This window comes from Mesoplodon mirus (assembly GCF_964341445.2).
Source record: "Mesoplodon mirus genome assembly, chromosome: 14".
In the NCBI taxonomy this organism is placed as follows: Eukaryota; Metazoa; Chordata; class Mammalia; order Artiodactyla; family Ziphiidae; genus Mesoplodon; species Mesoplodon mirus.
The window spans coordinates 60,024,319-60,040,267 of NC_138990.1; the positions used below are offsets into that span (position 1 = coordinate 60,024,319).

At 39.1% G+C, this 15,949-nt stretch overlaps 1 protein-coding gene across 1 annotated transcript in view; it reads right to left on the reverse strand.

The window, feature by feature from the left end:
* The window catches only part of THADA (THADA armadillo repeat containing), a 317,064-nt gene extending 303,871 nt beyond the window's left edge, over window positions 1–13,193 (reverse strand). Inside the window, exons 1-3 of the mRNA XM_082643116.1 lie at window positions 12,566–13,193; window positions 9,363–9,462; window positions 8,970–9,064 (exon numbers count right to left, since the gene is read on the reverse strand). Coding sequence (XP_082499242.1) covers window positions 8,970–9,064; window positions 9,363–9,438 — 171 coding nt within the window. The 5' untranslated portion in view covers window positions 9,439–9,462; window positions 12,566–13,193. The remainder of the gene's footprint in view (window positions 1–8,969; window positions 9,065–9,362; window positions 9,463–12,565) is intronic.
* Between the last annotated feature and the right edge of the window lie 2,756 nt (window positions 13,194–15,949).

Genomic DNA, 15,949 nt, shown 5'->3' on the forward strand with positions numbered 1-15,949 from the left:
AAGTAAAAGACCTACAATAATGAACCCAAAACAATTAAGAAAATGGGAATAGGAACATACATATCGATAATTACCTTAAATGTAAATGGACTAAATGCTCCCACCAAAAGACACAGAGTGGCTGAATGGATACAAAAACAAGACCCATCTATATGCTGTCTACAAGAGACCCACTTCAGACCTAGAGACACATACAGACTGAAAGTAAAGGGATGGAAAAAGATATTCCATGCAAATGGAAACCAAAAGAAAGCTGGAGTAGCAATTCTCATATCAGACAAAATAGACTTTAAAATAAGGACTACTAGAAGAGACAAAGAAGGACACTACATAATGATCAAGGGATCGATCCAAGAAGAAGATATAACAATTGTAAATATTTATGCACCCAACATAGGAGCACCTCAATACATAAGGCAAATACTAACAGCCATAAAAGGAGAAATCGACAGTAACACACTCATAGTAGGGGACTTTAACACCCCACTTTCACCAATGGACAGATCATCCAAAATGAAAATAAATAAGGAAACACAAGCTTTAAATGATACATTAAACAAGATGGACTTAATTGATATTTATAGGACATTCCATCCAAAAACAACAGAATACACATTTTTCTCAAGTGCTCATGGAACATTCTCCAGGATAGATCATATCTTGGGTCACAAATCAAGCCTTGGTAAATTTAAGAAAATTGAAATTGTATCAAGTATCTTTTCCGACCACAATGCTATGAGGCTAGATATCAATTACAGGAAAAGAGCTGTAAAAAATACAAACACATGGAGGCTAAACAATACACTACTTAATAACGAAGTGATCACTGAAGAAATCAAAGAGGAAATTAAAAAATACCTAGAAACAAATGACAATGGAGACACGACGACCCAAAACCTATGGGATGCAGCAAAAGCAGTTCTAAGAGGGAAGTTTATAGCAATACAATCCCACCTTAAGAAACAGGAAACATCTCGAATAAACAACCTAACCTTGCATCTAAAGCAATTAGAGAAAGAAGAACAAAAACATCCCAAAGTTAGCAGAAGGAAAGAAATCATAAAAATCAGATCAGAAATAAATGAAAAAGAAATGAAGGAAACGATAGCAAAGATCAACAAAACTAAAAGCTGGTTCTTTGAGAAGATAAACAAAATTGATAAACCATTAGCCAGACTCATCAAGAAAAAAAGGGAGAAGACTCAAATCAATAGAATTAGAAATGAAAAAGGAGAAGTAACAACTGACACTACAGAAATACAAAAGATCATGAGAGATTACTATAAGCAACTCTATGCCAATAAAATGGACAACCTGGAAGAAATGGACAAATTCTTAGAAATGCACAACCTGCCAAGACTGAATCAGGAAGAAATAGACAATATGAACAGACCAATCACAAGCACTGAAATTGAAACTGTGATAAAAAATCTTCCAACAAACAAAAGCCCAGGACCAGATGGCTTCACAGGCGAATTCTATCAAGCATTTAGAGAAGAGCTAACACCTATCCTTCTGAAACTCTTCCAAAATATAGCAGAGGGAGGAACACTCCCAAACTCATTCTACGAGGCCACCATCACCTTGATACCAAAACCAGGCAAGGATGTCACAAAGAAAGAAAACTACAGGCCAATATCACTGATGAACATAGATGCAAAAATCCTCAACAAAATACTAGCAAACAGAATCCAACAGCACATTAAAAGGATCATACACCATGATCAAGTGGGGTTTATTCCAGGAATGCAAGGATTCTTCAATATACGCAAATCAATCAACGTGATACACCATATTAACAAACTGAAGGAGAAAAATCATATGATCATCTCAATAGATGCAGAGAAAGCTTTCGACAAAATTCAACACCCATTTATGATAAAAACCCTGCAGAAAGTAGGCATAGAGGGAACTTTCCTCAACATAATAAAGGCCATATATGACAAACCCACAGCCAGCATCGTCCTCAATGGTGAAAAACTGAAACCATTTCCACTAAGATCAGGAACTAGACAAGGTTGCCCACTTTCACCACTCTTATTCAACCTAGTTTTGGAAGTTTTAGCCACAGCAATCAGAGAAGAAAAGGAAATAAAAGGAATCCAAATTGGAAAAGAAGAAGTAAAGCTGTCACTGTTTGCAGATGACATGATACTATACATAGAGAATCCTAAAGATGCTACCAGAAAACTACTAGAGTTAATCAATGAATTTGGTAAAGTTGCAGGATACAAAATTAGTGCACAGAAATCTCTGGCATTCCTATATACTGATGATGAAAAATCTGAAAGTGAAATCAAGGAAACACTCCCATTTACCATTGCAACAAAAAGAATAAAATATCTAGGAATAAACCTACCTAAGGAGACAAAAGACCTGTATGCAGAAAATTATAAGACACTGATGAAAGAAATTAAAGATGATACAAATAGATGGAGAGATATACCATGTTCTTGGATTGGAAGAATCAACATTGTGAAAATGACTCTACTACCCAAAGCAATCTACAGGTTCAATGCAATCCCTATCAAACTACCACTGGCATTTTTCACAGAACTAGAACAAAAAATTTCACAATTTGTATGGAAACACAAAAGACCCCGAATAGCCAAAGCAATCTTGAGAACGAAAAATGGAGCTGGAGGAATCAGGCTCCCTGACTTCAGACTATACTACAAAGCTACAGTAATCAAGACAGTATGGTACTGGCACAAAAACAGAAAGATAGATCAATGGAACAGGATAGAAAGCCCAGAGTTAAACCCACGGACATATGGTCAGCTTATCTTTGATAAAGGAGGCAGGAATGTACAGTGGAGAAAGGACAGTCTCTTCAATAAGTGGTGCTGGGAAAACTGGATAGGGACATGTAAAAGTATGAGATTAGATCATTCCCTAACACCATACACAAAAATAAGCTCAAAATGGATTAAAGACCTAAATGTAAGGCCAGACACTATCAAACTCTTAGAGGAAAACATAGGCAGAACACTCTATGACATAAATCACAGCAAGATCCTTTTTGACCCACCTCCTAGAGAAATGGAAATAAAGACAAAAATAAACACATGGGACCTAATGAAACTTAAAAGCTTTTGCACAGCAAAGGAAACCATAAACAAGACCAAAAGACAACCCTCAGAATGGGAGAAAATATTTGCAAATGAAGCAACTGACAAAGGATTAATCTCCAAAATTTATAAGCAGCTCATGCAGCTCAATAACAAAAAAACAAACAACCCAATCCAAAAATGGGCAGAAGACCTAAATAGACATTTCTCCACAGAAGATATACAGACTGCCAACAAACACATGAAAGGATGCTCAACATCTTTACTCATTAGAGAAATGCAAATCAAAACTACAATGAGATATCATCTCACACCAGTCAGAATGGCCATCATCAAAAAATCTAGAAACAACAAATGCTGGAGAGGGTGTGGAAAAAAGGGAACACTCTTGCACTGCTGGTGGGAATGTGAATTGGTACAGCCGCTATGGAGAACGGTATGGAGGTTCCTTAAAAAACTACAAATAGACCTACCATATGACCCAGCAATCCCACTACTGGGCATATACCCTGAGAAAACCATAATTCAAAAAGAGACATGTACCAAAATGTTCATAGCAGCCCTATTTACAATAGCCCGGAGATGGAAACAACCTAAGTGTCCATCATCGGATGAATGGATAAAGAAGATGTGGCACATATATACAATGGAATATTACTCAGCCATAAAAAGAAATGAAATTGAGCTATTTGTAATGAGGTGGATAGACCTAGAGTCTGTCATACAGAGTGAAGTAAGTCAGAAAGAGAAAGACAAATACTGTATGCTAACACATATATATGGAATTTAAGAAAAAAAAATGTCATGAAGAACATAGGGGTAAGACAGGAATAAAGACACAGACCTACTAGAGAATGGACTTGAGGATATGGGGAGGGGGAAGGGTAAGCTGTGACAAAGTGAAAGAGCGGCATGGACATATATACACTACCAAACGTGAGGTAGATAGCTAGTGGGAAGCAGCCGCATAGCACAGGGAGATCAGCTCGGTACTTTGTGACCGCCTGGAGGGGTGGGATAGGGAGGGTGGGAGGGAGACGCAAAAGGGAGGGGATATGGAAACATATGTATATGTATAACTGATTATATTTGTTATAAAGCAAAAAAATAAAATTAAATTAAAAAAAAATAAATAAAAAAAAAAAAAAAAAAAAAAAAAAAAAAAAAAAAAAAGAATAGTAAAGTAACATAGATTCAAATACTTTTTAAAGTCTCAACGTTAATGTGTAATATTTTCCACTCTACACTGTTAAGGGTACTAATTTAAACATTATTTAATTTAATTTAAAACTATTTCAGTATTTATTAAATTTTTAAACCATGCCTCCAACTCCCACTTTACCCTCCAGACCCACCTTCAATGAGAAGCAGACTTGTTAATGGCTTAAGGTACAGGAATTCTGTAGCACTACTGAAAACCAATAATACGTTTAATTGCTTCCCAATAAAATATTATGCAACTTCAAATGATAAATCCTAATAATGAAATGCTCGTAAGGACAGTCTTTACATTTTAAGTTAACTTTTTAACATGACTGCTGAAAAGTTTTGAAGATTAAGATTAATAGAAATTTTTTTAAAAATTTATCTCCACAAAAAAGGTATGCAGGGCTTCCCTGGTGGCGCAGTGGCTGGGGGTCCGCCTGCTGATGCGGGGGACGCGGGTTCCTGCCCCGGTCCGGGAGGGTCCCGTGTGCCATGGAGCGGCTGGGACCGTGGGCCATGGCCGCTGGGCCTGCATGTCCAGAGCCTGTGCTCCGCAGTGGGAGAGGCCACAGCAGTGAGAGGCCCGCGTACCGCAAAAAAAAAAAAAAAAAAAAAAAAAAAAAAAAAAAAAGGTATGCACAGAGAGGGCAGACAGCAGAAGCAAGAAGAACTACAATCCTGCAGCCTATGGAACAAAAACCACATTCATAGAAAGATAGACAAGATGAAAAGGCAGAGGGCTATGTACCAGATGAAAGAACAAGATAAAACCTCAGAAAAACAACTAAATGAAGTGGAGATAGGCAACCTTCAAGAAAAAGAACTCAGAATAATGATAGTGAAGATGATCCAGGACCTCGGGAAAAAAATGGAGGCAAAGATCGAGAAGATACAAGAAATGTTTAACAAAGACCTAGAAGAATTAAAGAACAAACAAACAGAGATGAATACAATAATTGAAATGAAAAATACACTAGAAGGAATCAATAGCAGAATAACTGAGGCAGAAGAATGGATAAGTGACCTGGAAGACAGAATGGTGGAATTCACTGCTGCACTACAGAATAAAGAAAAAAGAATGAAAAGAAATGAAGACAGCCTAAGAGACCTCTGGGACAACGTTAAATGCAACAACATTCACATTATAGGGGTCCCAGAAGGAGAAGAGAGACAGAAAGGACCAGAGAAAATATGTGAAGAGATTATAGTCGAAAACTTCCCTAACATGGGAAAGGAAATAGCCACCCAAGTCTAGGAAGCTCAGAGTCCAATATAGGATAAACCCAAGAAGAAACACGGTGAGACACACAGTAATCAAACTGGCAAAAATTAAAGACAAAGAAAAATTATTGAAAGCAGCAAGAGAAAAACGACAAATAACATACAAGGGAACTCCCATAAGGTTAACAGCTGATTTCACAGCAGAAACTCTACAAGCCAGAAGGGAGTGGCATGATATACTTAAAGTGATGAAAGGGAAAAACCTACACCCAAGATTACTCTACTCGGCAAGGATCTCATTCAGATTTGATGGAGAAATCAAAAGCTTTACAGAAAAGCAAAAGCTAAGAGAATTCAGCACCACCAACCAGCTCTACAACAAATGCTAAAGGAACTTCTCTAGGTGGGAAACACAAGAGAAGAAAAGGACCTACAAAAACAAACCCAAAACAATTAAGAAAATGGTCATAGGAACATACATATCGATAATTACCTTAAACGTGAATGGATTAAATGCTCCAACCAAAAGACACAGGCTTGCTGAACGGATACAAAAACAAGACCAATCTATATGCTGTCTACAAGAGACCCACTTCAGACCTAGGGACACATACAGACTGAAAGTGAGGGGATGGAAAAAGATGTTCCATGCAAATGGAAATCAAAAGAAAGCTGGAGTAGCAATACTCATATCAGATAAAATAGACTTTAAAATAAAGAATGCTACAAGAGACAAGGAAGGACACTACATAATGATCAAGGGATCAATCCAAGAAGACATCACAATTATAAATATATATGCACCCAACACAGGAGCACCTCAATATATAAGGCAACTGCTAACAGCTATAAGAGAGGAAATCGACAGTGACACAATAATAGTGGGGGACTTTAACACCTCACTTACACCAATGGACACATCATCCAAACAGAAAATTAATAAGGAAACACAAGCTTTGAATGACACAATAGACCAGACAGATTTAATTGATATTTATAGGACATTCCTAGGTTTAGGACAAACCTAGGGAGACAAAAGACCTTTATGCAGAAAACTATAAGACACTGATGAAAGAAATTAAAGATGATACCAACAGATGGAGAGATATACCATGTTCTTGGATCGGAAGAATCAATATTGTGAAAATGACTATACTATCCAAAGCAATCTACAGATTCAATGCAATCCCTATCAAATTACCAATGGCATTTTTTACGGAACTAGAACAAAAAATCTTAAAATTTGTATGGAGACACAAAAGACCCCGAATAGAAGGCGGTATTAAGGGGAAAAAAACGGAGCTGGAGGAATCAGACTCCCTGACTTCAGACTATACTACAAAGCTACAGTAATCAAGACAATATGGTATTGGCACAAAAACAGAAACATAGATCAATGGAACAGGATAGAAAGCCCAGAGATAAACCCACGCACCTATGGTCAACTAATCTATGACAAAGGAGGCAAGGATATACAATGGAGAAAAGACAGTCTCTTCAATAAGTGGTGCTGGGAAAACTGGACAGCTACATGTAAAAGAATGAAATTAGAACACTCCCTAACACCATACACAAAAATAAACTCAAAATGGATGACAGACCTAAATGTAAGACTGGACACTATAAAACTCAGAGGAAAACATAGGCAGAACACTCTTTGACATAAATCACAGCAAGATCTTTTTTGATACACCTCCTAGAGTAATGGAAATAAAACCAAAAATAAACAAATGGGACCTAATGAAACTTCAAAGCTTTTGCACAGCAAAGGAAACCATAAATAAGACTAAAAGACGGGGCTTCCCTGGTGGCGCAGTGGTTAAGAGTCTGCCTGCCGATGCAGGGGACACGGGTTCGTGCCCAGGTCTGGGAAGATCCCACATGCTGCAGAGCGGCTGGGCCCATGAGCCATGGCTGCTGAGCCTGCACGTCCGGAGCCTGTGCTCTGCAACGGGAGAGGCCACAACAGTGAGAGGCCCGTATACCGCAAAAAAAAAAAAAAAAGACTAAAAGACAACCCTGAAAATGGGAGAAAATATTTGCAAATGAATCAACGGACAAAGGATTAATCTCCAAAATATATAAACAGCTCATGCAGCCCAATATTAAAGAAACAAACAACCCAATCCAAAAATGGGCAGAAGACCTAAATAGACATTTCTCCACAGAAGACATACAGATGGCCAAGAAGCACATGAAAAGCTGTTCAACATCACTAATTATTAGAGAAATGCAAATCAAAACTACAATGAGTTTTCACCTCACACCAGTTAGAATGGGCATCATCAGAAAATCTACAAACAACAAATGCTGGAGAGGGTGTGGAGAAAAGGGAACCCTCTTGCACTGTTGGTGGGAATGTAAACTGATACAGCCACTATGGAGAACAGTATGGAGGTTCCTTAAAAAATGAAAAATAGAATTATCATATGACCCAGCAATCCTACTACTGGGCATATACCCAGAGAAAACCACAATTCAAAAACACACATGCACCCCAGTGTTCATTGCAGCACTATTTACAATAGCCAGGTCATGGAAGCAACCTAAATGCCCATCAACAGACGAATGGATAAAGAAGATGTGGTACATATATACAATGGAATATTACTCAGCCATAAAAAGGAACGAAATTGGGTCATTTGTAGAGACATGGATGGATCTAGAGACTGTCATACGGAGTGAAGTAAGTCAGAAACAGAAAAACAAATATCGTATATTAATGCATATATGTGGAACACAGAAAAATGGTACAGATGAACTGGTTTGCAGGGCAGAAATTGAGACACAGATGTAGAGAACAAACGTATGGACGCCAATGGGAGAAAGGGGCAGGGGGTGGTAGTGTGGTGTGATGAATTGGGAGATTGGGACTGACATGTATACACTAATGTGTATAAAATGGATGACTAGGGCCTCCCTGGTGGCGCAGTGGTTGAGAGTCCGCCTGCCGATGCAGGGGATACGGGTTCGTGCCCCGGTCTGGGAGTATCCCATATGCCGCGGAGCGGCTGGGCCCGTGAGCCATGGCCGCTGAGCCTGCGCATCCGGAGCCTGCGCGTCCGGAGCCTGTGCTCCACAACGGGAGAGGCCACAGCAGTGAGAGGCCCGCATACCGCAAAAAGAAAAAAAAAAAAAAAAAAAAAAAATGGATGACTAATAAGGACCTGCTGTATAAAAAAATAAATAAAATAAAATTCAAAAAACAAACAAACAAAAAGGTACGCACAATTATTTCATTATCCTACCTATATACAGCTCCAATAGTGGTGGAAGCCTAAGTATGGCTTCCTTTGCCACTCTGAATAAAAAGATATCATACAATGAATAGAAAAAACAAAACAATCCCTTATTCTTTAATGATGCATTCATATTAAATAATTGGGAGCCAAAAATTATCAGTTAATTTTAAAAGTCCATAAGAGCATGATAACCTTCAAGATGCACTCATGAATATCAAATCAGCCTTACCTGTTTAACATAATGGATCTGTGACACTCCATCAGTGAGTTGTACACAATGTAACAGCAAAGAAGCTAGATTCTTCCCTTCTACATCAGCCAAAGCTACGTAACACACACAAAAATATTTCTTCAGTGATTTAACAATATATGGATATGAGTTTGCCTTTGTCATGTGTTCCATAAAATTTAAATATTTATAAAACAAACAAAAAAAACCTGGCAGAACTTAGTCTGAAGACAGAAGTTTAAGAAAACCATTTTACAACCAAAACTGAATGTAAAGAACGTGGAATAATTAAACACCAAGAGTTTGAACATTATGTGATATGGAGTCCCAGAGATAAATATACTGTTTGCAACCTAAAAAAGAGATCAACAAATGAAGTCAGAAATCACTTACATCTCAGAGTTTCAAGGTCCTGATGACAAACAGTCAATGAAGTAACTTGAGTTTCTTTCTTCTTCTTTACACCCATTTTAAATATAATTAACAGTAGTCACTACAAGAAAGAAGAGTTTTAAGACACTAATGCACTAAAGCCCTCAGTACCACTGACATTTGGGGCCGGATAATTCTTTGCTATAGAGTGTTGTCCTGGGCACTGTAGGATATTTAACACATCCTTGGCTTCTAGCCACTAGATGCCAGTAGCATCCTCCTTCCTCTAAGTTGTGACAACCAAAAAATGTCTCTAGTCATTGCCAAATGTCCCCTGGGGAGCAAAGTTGCCACAGGCTGAGAACTACTGATCTAAGGATTTCTGCTCTGAAAAACTTTTTTAGACTCAAGAAGAGTTTATTAATGTCTAAAGTTACTTTTACCTACCTAGTCTTTATATTTTAAAATACAGAAAACCTTCATTTTAGTAATAACGAAGAAACCAGCATGGTTTTTCAAAAATAAACTACGCATACCTAACCTCCGTGACTTCTTAGACTGACAGATCAGGAGGTATCATGAGATGCTATATCTTGATTTCTGCAAAATATTTAATAAAGGAAACTTTCACATACTATCCTTGTGAGTTTGCTTTTAGTTAACGAACAGAGTTTGTTTCAGCCAACAGGGTTCATAATGGGCTGAACAAATGTACTCAAAGGATACACACTAATAGTACCATGTGGTCTGAAGACAAGCCGCTAGGGAAATGCCACACAGGGCTCTTTTCTTGGTGCAGTTAGCATTTTTAGCAGTGTTTATAACGTAGACATTAGAGGACATAACATAGGGAATTTATAAAAGACACAAAGGTGGGAGCACATGTTGGATGATGGAATTAGGATTTTTAAAAATGACCAATAAACTGGAATAAATTTACCAAGATGAATCAGAAATAAATGTAAAATGCTGCATTTGGATTAGAAAAATATAATCTAGAAATACAGGATGGGGAGGTGGGGGAGAAAATATGTGACTTGAAACAGCTCAATACTGTGGTTTGAATATTACGTGAGCCAATAGAACATGACTGTTAAAAACCACATTAGAAGTCAGCTAGACCAAGGGAATGCCTGATCCCTTGGTCATCTTCACAGGTCAGGTGACACGTGGAGCATTAGGTGCTATGCTGGTGGCCATATCTTAAGGAGCCATAGCAAATGATGGAGCTTCCAAGGAACAGCCAGATTTCTGAAGGGCCAAGAGAGCACCTCCCTTCAGAGAACAGTTCAGTTAACCAAAGGTGTTTGGCCTAGAGAAAAGAGGACTGGATGAGTGCCTTAAAAGAGCTGCTGTTATTGGAGGACTGCTTTGGAGAAAGAGTAGATGTCTTCTGTCTTTTTTTTTTTTTTTGGCTGCACTGCACGGCTTGCAGGATCTTTTCCCTGACCAAGGATTGAACCCGGGGCCACGGAGTGAAAGCACCAAGTCCTAACCACTGGACCACCAAGGAAGTCCCAGATGTCTTCTATCTGAGATGGCTATAGAATTTGTAGATGTCTATAGAATTAGGAAATGTCAGTGCAAGCTTCAGGGAGGCCAGTTCCAGCTCACTACAAAGGAAGAACGCTATGGTCCAACTATAAAATGTGCTGCCTTTCAAAAGAGAATTTCCCAATGCTGGGAATACCCAAACAGAAATTGAATGAACCCTTTCCACCTGTACTCCTGCAATAACCTCCCAACTGGTCTCCAAACTTCCATCCTGCTTCTGAAGAGTCCATTTTCTTCACAGTCATCAAAGCAATTTTTTTCAAATCTAATTATTCTCTTTCTTAAAACTTTCCAAGGGCTTTCATTTTCACTTAGAATAAAAACCAAATTTGAGACTTTGGCCTTCAAGGCCCTAAATAATCTGGCCATGCTTTCCCCTGCAGTTCATCTCAAATTAATCTTCTCTTCACCATCTAGGGGACTTTGCACTTCCTGATACCTCTGTCTGTTAGGCTTATTCCACCAAATCTTTGCAAGGCCAACTCTTCATCATTCAGGTCTCTTCTCAAATATTACCTCCTCCAAGAAGCCTTGCATGACCACACTGTCTAAAATGCCATCACTCCTATGCACATACAGACCATTTCTATTGCTTTATTTTCTTCATAGTACTTACTACTACCTGAAGTTACAAGAATTTGTTTATTTGCATATTATGTCTCCCCTAGTAATAAATTCCATGAAGCCAGCAACTTTAATCTGTTTTGCCCACTGTTTTAATTCTCAATTCCCAAAACAGTAGCTGGCACATATTAGGTGCTTAATAAATATTTGATGAACAAACAAATGAGTTATTTAACAAACATTTGTCAGTGATGTTCTAAAAGGTATGTATACTTTTAGCTGCAGCAAGTGAACTACCTGTCATCTTAAGTAAATTCTATATCCAAATGACAAGCTAGTCCTGACACTGAAGAACCTTTGGTCCCTTTGCTAAGAAATCAATATAGCAATGAAATGTGAAAATCCACTTAACAGAAAACGGTAATAAAAATGGACACAGTTAGAAAAGCATTGACAAGGTAAGAATCTGAAAAGTGCCATGATTAGATCAAGGGGAATATCACTGGGGATCACTTCCTAGGTAAGTCACCAATATACAAAGCTTAGAAGGAATAGAGATAGACAACTGGGGAGGCTATTCTCTGGTGAATGGTGAGCAAATCTGCCCCGGGATTTGATCCTGGAGCCCTCAAGACTGCACAAAGAGACCTGGTGCTTATTCGTGCTCAATGGATGCCTAAACGTTTGTCCTGAAGAACTGGGCCTCCCAATAGCGGATAATCCCGTGCCCACCTTAAGGTACTGCTTAAGTGGCCAGAAGATGCTCAGTAAATTATACTCCTCCTGGGTCCCACTGGCTGCTTCCCTTCTGATTGCTGCTTCACTCCCATCTACAACTTTCTGGCTGACTCCCACAAACATTATCTGGGCAATTTCCCAACCAGGTGGAGGCCAGGGAATGACAGGTAAAACAAAAGTGGTTAAAGCGCTATCTCCATGGAGACCTAAGCGACCGGAAATCAGTTTCAAGACCGCCAAATTCTCGCGTAACTGAAGGACGGGAATTGGTGAATATAGCCTGGCGGCCCTAGCAAAGTGGCCAACCCGAGCAGGGGAGAGTCGAACGCTACCGCGGATGGGGCAAGCAGGACGCCTGGGAGCCAAACCTCGTTCCTGTGAGAGTCTGAGAAGAGTCGCAGCCGTCAGGACGAGTCCCGGAAGCTGGTCTAATTCTACGGTGTCTCCGTAGCTCACAGCGTGGTCTGTAATCGACTACCGGGTCGAGGTGAGGGGAGGAAAGCAAGAGGACCTGGAGGGAGAATCATCGCGAGAATTGAGCCAATGAACTCCTCCAATCAGGAGTCCAGAGGGGTGGTGGCGTCACTGGAGAACCGGTGTTAGTGAGTTTGGTCAGACCCTACTTTGAAGAGTGCGCGCGGTACCTCTCTTGAACCGCTAGGGCGAACCCTGCCCGCCTCCTTGCCCTTAGGGCAGCTTTGACAGTGGCCTCCACACTCCTGAGTCCCTGGGAAGCGCTTTTGCCTTAACCCAGACGTTCCACCTTCTCCCTCTCAGCTTCCTCAGCGCAGAGACAGGGAGAAAACTGCCTCCGGGACTCTAGAATCAGGAGCCTGAAGACTTTAGAGCCTGTGAGAGGGGGTAGGGGATGGAACGGGCAGTCAACTGAAGCCACAGTAAGAATTTTGACTAAGATGCGAAGTACTGAAATGAACTAACGTATGCCACAGTGCAGGTATTCATTCAGCAAACTGTTAATGAATGCTATTGTCGGAGCCGTTACCAGGCGCTAGCCTTGAAAGTTATCCTATTTAGGATATATATATTACGCAGAAAACCAAATTATCAGATGGTTCGGCCCTTTAAAAATACATAAATAAAATAAGTAGGTGCCAACCTCTACACTAGGAGCTGGGACGGGGGTAAGATCAAGAAATACACACGGAGGTTATGTTCAAGTGCAATTAATTTGGGAAATACAGAGAAACATTCCAGTTCCCCAAACCTTTAGTCAGATTGATGATTTTAAGTTTTAATCATTACTTTTCTGAATTTTATCTCACCTTCTTTTGTTTTTCTTTGTAGTTTTATCACCTGTGTATGTATCACTAAACAAATCTTACTTTGTTTGATTTTGAGCTTTGTGTGTGGAATCGTTTGTTTTCTCCAGGACTTTGCTTCTCTCAGCATTGCTTTTGGCATCCACAGAAAAGCAGGTTGTGTAGTTCTTTCATTCACTGTTGTATAGTATTCCATTGTTTAATACCACATTTATCCATTCTAGTCCTCTGGAGATTTGGATCGTTTCCAGCTTTTGCACTAACAATGCTGCTGTGAAGTGTCTTTTACGTGTCAGCTGATGAGTGTGTGTAGAACTTCCTCTACAGCAGTTTTTTTCTAATTTTGACTGGGACTGATAGTAAGAAATACATTGTACCTTAAACCAAGTACACCTAAGTACTCACACATATATAACTGAAACAAAAATTTCTTGAAATATTTGTTATTCTACAAGAGCTATGTGCTCTGATATGTTCTTTTTTTTTTTAAGTTGTGGTAAAATACACATAACAAAATTTACCATCTTAACCATCGTTTTTTTAAAAAAAGAAGGAGAAGAAAGAAACAACAGGCTCAAGGTGGAGCCACTAGCCCCCAGGACAGCAAACCAAGACTTAATGGCAGTTTCAGCCTGTCTCAAGAACAGAATTTCTGGAATTGCTTATCAGCACTAGAGAGGTAATCTTACCTGAAACAATCCTTTCTTTTCCTTTACTCATAACTTCCTTGTCCCACCCCATTTCTATAAAAGCTTTCCATTTTGTACCACTGAAGGAGTGCCTTCCTATTTACTAGAGGGGATGCTGCCTGGTTCATAAATCATTGAATAAAGCCAATTAGATCTTCACATTTACTTGGTTGAATTTTGTTTTTTAAAACCATTTTTAAGTGTTTTCCTTTTTTAAATATATGTTTCAGTCTCACTGAAGTAACTTCGTAACGATCAATGGATTACAACCCTTTTTAAATTTTGGCCCAACCATTTGAAAGTAAGGGGCATTTGAGAGTAAGATGTTGTGAGTCTTCCCCCCACAAAATTAGAGCATGAGCTAGGAGGCAAACAAACACAATTAACAGGTATGTGCAAAGGTGGTAACTGCCATAGAAAAAACAGGGGGAATAGAAGATGAGAGTGAGGGGGAGATCTGTTGCCATTTTAAACAGAGTGGTCAGGGTAGGCCTCCTGGAGTAAGGATTTGCGAGAGATGTGGATACCCTGAGGAAAAGCATTCCATGTGGAGGGAACAGCCACTGCAGAGGTGTGTCAGGGCAGGAGCTTGGTGAGGAAGAACAGCAAGGAGGCCAGTGTGGCTAGAGCCAAGCCAGCAAAGGTATAGGTTATAGGGAATGAAACAAGGGAGTTTCAATTATGTAAAGCCTTACAAGGACTTTTACTCTAAGTGAAATGGGGAGTAATTCTGAGCAGAAGAGTGACAGGATTAATCTGAATTTCAAAAGAGTCCCTGGAGCTACTTTGTTGAGACTAGACTTTAGTGGAAGTGGGAAGACTTCCCACTTCAATGAGTGAAGAGGCTATTGCTATAAAGTAAGCAGGCAAGATGCTGGTGGTTCAGACCAGGAAGGTAGCAGTGGAAAGTGTGGAGAGTGGACAAATTCAGGATATGATTTGGAAATAAGCCAACAGGATTTTCTGAAGGATGGGATATGGGGTATGAGGAAAAGAGTCAAAGATGATTCCAAGATTTCTGACCTGAGCAACTGGAAGGATGAAGTTGCCATTCATAGAGTGATCAGGGCAAAAGTTTGCTTGGAGTGGATTGGAATGGGTTTAAAAGAGACTGGGAGGAAAGGAATTGACAGTGACAGATCAAGCAGAGACAACGGCGGTATAGTACACAGTGGCAAATAAATGGAGTGGTAACTCCTAGGGGAAATAGAGGCAAGAGAAAGTTCAGGTTTTAAAGACTGAAAGAGTAACGTGTTTGGAAAAGAGCTTTTTTTTTGGAGTCAACTTGCACCACCAACTTGAGACCACTTGAGTCTTTTCAAAACACAGCATGAATTTGGGCCATGAACCTTTTTTTAAGTAGCTATATGTTTTATTTGTAAAAATGTAGTCCAAGGGAATTTTTAAAGAATCAGTAATCCTTGATATATAAAAGTATAAAAGAAAACACTTAAATGGCATCTTATGGTAAAAGTGGACTACATAAAATCATGAAAAGTAATCAGTATATCTGTGTTTTGTTAAGTGTAGTTTTACTTTAAATATGTACCTGTTAAAGCAGCATTTTCCCTTCAAGTAGGGAAGGGAGTATTTTTATAGTTATTTAATGACACATTTTCACACATAATGATTTTTTTAAGTTCTTTTACATTTGAAAGGATGTTTGACTAATTAAAATTTCACCTTTTAAAACCACAAAAAAGGGATTTAATTGCCTACTCATTTAATACTTGTTCATAAACTTCACTCCAATCAAAGATATCTACTATAATAGGTATTGTTT